General features: G+C 42.5%; 1 protein-coding gene across 2 annotated transcripts in view; it reads left to right on the top strand.

Moving 5' to 3' along the window:
- The window catches only part of adcy8 (adenylate cyclase 8 (brain)), a 92,693-nt gene that overhangs the window by 75,816 nt on the left and 12,726 nt on the right, over positions 1 to 4,151 (top strand). For both annotated transcript variants that reach the window (XM_008434781.2, XM_008434782.2), the window contains one exon: positions 3,830 to 3,988. In XM_008434781.2, the coding sequence (XP_008433003.1) occupies positions 3,830 to 3,988 (159 nt within the window). The remainder of the gene's footprint in view (positions 1 to 3,829; positions 3,989 to 4,151) is intronic.

Below are 4,151 nucleotides of genomic sequence, written 5' to 3'. Positions count from 1 at the left end.
CCGCATCAGGAGATGGCGCTGCATCAGGAGGAGACGCTATGAGACGGAGCCGCATCAGGAGGAGACGCTATGGGACGGAGCCGCATCAGGAGGAGACGCTCTGAGACGGCGCCGCATCAGGAGGAGGCGCCGCATCAGGAGGAGACGCTCTGAGACGGCGCCGCATCAAGAGGAGACGCTCTGAGACGGTGCCGCATCAGGAGGAGGTGCCGCTCGGCTGAAAGCAGGAAGCTTCGGTTAGCAGAGTTTGGTTCAACCTGGTCAGTCCTGGTGGTTTAACGGAGCATCATGTCTGGTAGAGTTTTTCTGCCTAACAGGCTGGAATCACGTTTGTTTCTCACAGACATTAACAGAAACATCTGCAGCTTTTCTGTCTGCGTTCATCATCAGAGGCTCTTTGCTCAACGTGACGTTGGATCATCAACCTGTCGGACACATGCAGAGTTACTGTCCTAAAACTCTGCATGTTTTCTTCACAGGACTCTGCAGAGCTGAGCTTAGGATTGACCTCTGACCTCTAACTAGTGTCTATCACTAAATTACAGCCCAAAATCTAAAGTTCATGACTGAACAGTCAAAAATTCACTTAAATCCATTCAAACTGAGAAAAATGTCCATTTAGTTCCAAATTAACAACAAACTAAACGTTTGACTGGGATTAAATCCAGTTAGATCTAATCTGAGTTCTTTGGAAATGCAGAATTAGACTTTCAGCCAATCAGAAGTTAATTTAAAGTTATTTCAAATAAAAGTAAATCAGTAATAATGCATCTTATTCTGCGTGAAGACAGGATTATTTTCCTTTCTCATGCCTCCATTTGGATTTGATGACCCTTGCAGTTCACTGTTGACGAAGTGGAGTAAATGTCATTGTGTTTGAATTAAAAGGAGCTGTGAGGTCCGCCGCCGTTGCTGCTCTGTGATTAGTTTGATGATTTTGGTGTTTTTGTTGCCGCAGTGCTGCTGATTGTGGAAAAGCTGCTCCGCCTCTCAGGGCCGTGTTGAACTCGAGTGATTCTGTTTGTGAGGAGAACAGGAGCCAATTAAAGCCTTTTCCTCCACAACCTGCTTCACTTACAGGCTCTTAACTTTGATTTGCTCCTTGAGAAATGTGAGACTTGCTGCTAATGTCTTGAGGAGAACGGCTGTTTGCTGATCCTAGAAATGATGATCCTCTTTCTGATGGAGGCCAACAAATGGAGAAATGTTGGAGATCCTGCTTGAAGATATTCCCACATCTTTTCATTCGTTCTGGATTCTTCAGGTAGCGTTTATTTCCAGGCCCATAAAGACCCAATCAGCTGACTAACTGCCACTTTAAAACATTTATTATTTATTTGCACAGCTGCTCTTGGAGTCGGTGTTTGGTCAAAGAAATTAACTGGAGGTAAAGATTGTCTCCAACATGTCATCCTGTTCGCTCATTGGTCCTCCATCTGAAATGAAGAGACGTCAGTCAGACATGGACGTCTCTGGAGCAGCAGAAGGTTGTCGGTTCTGCTGACACCATCATCACGCCAGTTTACTTAGGACTGTTTATTTGAAGGGGCTGCACAGTGGCGCAGTTGGTAGAGCTGTTGCCTTGCAGCAAGAAGGTTCTGGGTTCGATTCCCGGTCTTTCTGCATGGAGTCTCCATGTTCTCCCTGTGCATGGTGGGTTTTCTCCGGGTACTCCGGTTTCCTCCCACAGTCCAAAAACATGACTGTCAGGTTAATTGGCCTCTCCAAATTGTCGCTAGGTGTGAGTGTGCATGGTTGTGTGTCTCTGTGTTGCCCTGTGACAGACTGGCTACCTGTCCAGGTGACCCCGCCTCTCACCTGGAACGTTAGCTGGAGAGGCAGCAGCACCTCCCGACCCCACTGAGGGACAAGGGTGTTAGAAAATGGATGGATGTTTATTTGTAACTTTAATAAACCACTAGCTACATTTTTCATCAAAAAGCAAAAATCTGGATAGTAAATCAAGGCTTCCTTCTCTCTGAATATCGCTCAACTAATCAGCAAAGTAACAGAGTTTAGAAATGAAGCGGCCATTTTGGGAAAAGAGTTTTCGTCACTAATATCGTTCCAGCTGAGACGGCCATGAAGGCTGAGCTTCATCAGCCTTTGATTTATAAATAATAATAGTTTTATATATATTTTAACATTTTAAAAAGCAAGTAATGTTTTTTTTTTGCATACAGAATATCGGACCGGAACCTTTATATTTGCTTGTTTCTGGTACGCCTGTAAAACTGACGCACATTTGACCGTTTCTGTCTGGCTTTAGTTTCTGCTTCCACTGATCTGATTGGACGCTGTAAAAAACTGTTGCTGTGTTGAAGTTGTGCTAACAGGAGCTAGCCTGTCAGTGAAGCTACGCTAACCTAAAATAGCATCTCAATGCTAAACACGTAGCATCAGCGCAAACGTCCAGTAACCATAAGAACCGAATGAAAACAATAAATATCTTTGCTATTGAGCTGAAATAGTCATTACAGTTTATAGTTAAAATGTGATTAACTTGAATTTATGATTGGAAAGTGAACTTGATTTCCTGTGCAGGTTGTCAGCTTCTCTTTCCAGTGGATGCAGCTTCACTCAGACTGGCTGAACGTTAATTGGACAGAAAACTGGATGAAGTTTCTCTCCTGATTAGTCACTAATTGATTCCCTGATTAATCAGGCGCCTCAGAAGAAGAGCAGAAATCCTTCCAGGCTTATCGTCCTGCCCTGGAAATCATTTTTCAGCTTCGCTGATGACTTTTCTCTTCCCTCCCTTCTGCAGGCGCACACCACTTGTTTGGCTCTAATTTATTCATGTGACTTTGTAATAATTGTTAATTCAGAAAAGCTAATTGAGTCGCCTCTTAAAATACTTCAGCTGCACAGCAGATTGATCGAATAGTCCTGCACTGCAAAGGTGATTAAATATTTTAATTTGCCTGCCTGTTGCTGTGAATTCAATCATCTCATTTATGTAACAGTTTGTCCTGAACTTCACTTCTAATCTGCTTTTTATGGAACAAGTTCATCGGCTTTGGCGTCAGGAAGCTCAGGCCAACTTTGTTCACTAAACTCCTGCAGCTGGAGGTTTATTTTTAACAGCCTGTAAAACATCCGCACACTAAAAAGAAGAAACCACTTTATTATTCCGACATTAGCCTCGCATGAAGATTCCTTACTAATTAAACGTTTTGGACTTGGACGTGAAAACAGATGAAATATTCGACGTTGAGGCGCAGAAAGCAATGAGTTGGAATATAATTTAATGCTATAACTTCACATAAGTCATTATTTAACCTGGATAACGTGAGTGAAAATATAAAAATGTTGCTTTTTTTAATAAGTGAGGACGGTTTTCAGTTTAATTTTAATTACAGGGAAAAGTTAAAACAACTCAAATGAAGATTAAAGAACTTAAAAACGATATTTGTCTCTCATTAAATCAACTTGATAAAATTTGATTTCTGACTAAAAACCAAGATTATCTGGTTAACTCAAGTTAAGTCATGCTTTGTTTTACAGTGTAAAGCTGAGCTGGTCTGAGGGGCCAAAGCAAAACCTAAATAAAATAAAATAAAGCTTTTAATTTGTGTTTTAACAGATTGTTGACATCAGTGACATTTTTGTTGATTTTTTTTCTAAAAACAGTTTTTCTGCTGTTTCTTATTGTCACTGTTTCTTTTCCAAGCGTAATAAATTTATAAAAAGCTCTGAAGTTTCTTTAAAGTGACAGTTTTCCATGAGGATTCCTTCATTTTCCAGCCGTTTGTCACGTTGAGGTTTGTGCAGAGCAGCAGCACTCAGGCTGGATCTGCAGTGTTTCTGACCCGGTTTGTGGTTTCAGCTGGAGTACACGGCCCGGCTGGACTTCCTGTGGCGCGTCCAGGCCAAGGAGGAGATCAACGAGATGAAGGAGCTGCGGGAACACAACGAGAACATGCTGAGGAACATCCTGCCCAGCCACGTGGCGCGCCACTTCCTGGAGAAGGACCGCGACAACGAGGTACGACACAAACTGGCATGAATCGATATGAACCGACACAAACAGACATGAACCGATGCAAACCGACACAAACAGGCACAAACAGACACAAACCAACACAAACAGACACAAACAGACACAAACCAACACAAACAGACACAAACAGACACAAACAGACACAAAC

The sequence above is a fragment of the Poecilia reticulata genome, linkage group LG17 (assembly GCF_000633615.1).
Source record: "Poecilia reticulata strain Guanapo linkage group LG17, Guppy_female_1.0+MT, whole genome shotgun sequence".
NCBI classification, from domain to species: domain Eukaryota; kingdom Metazoa; phylum Chordata; class Actinopteri; order Cyprinodontiformes; family Poeciliidae; genus Poecilia; species Poecilia reticulata.
Note: the sequence above shows the minus strand (reverse complement) of the source record. Positions and strands in the feature narration are given on the sequence as shown.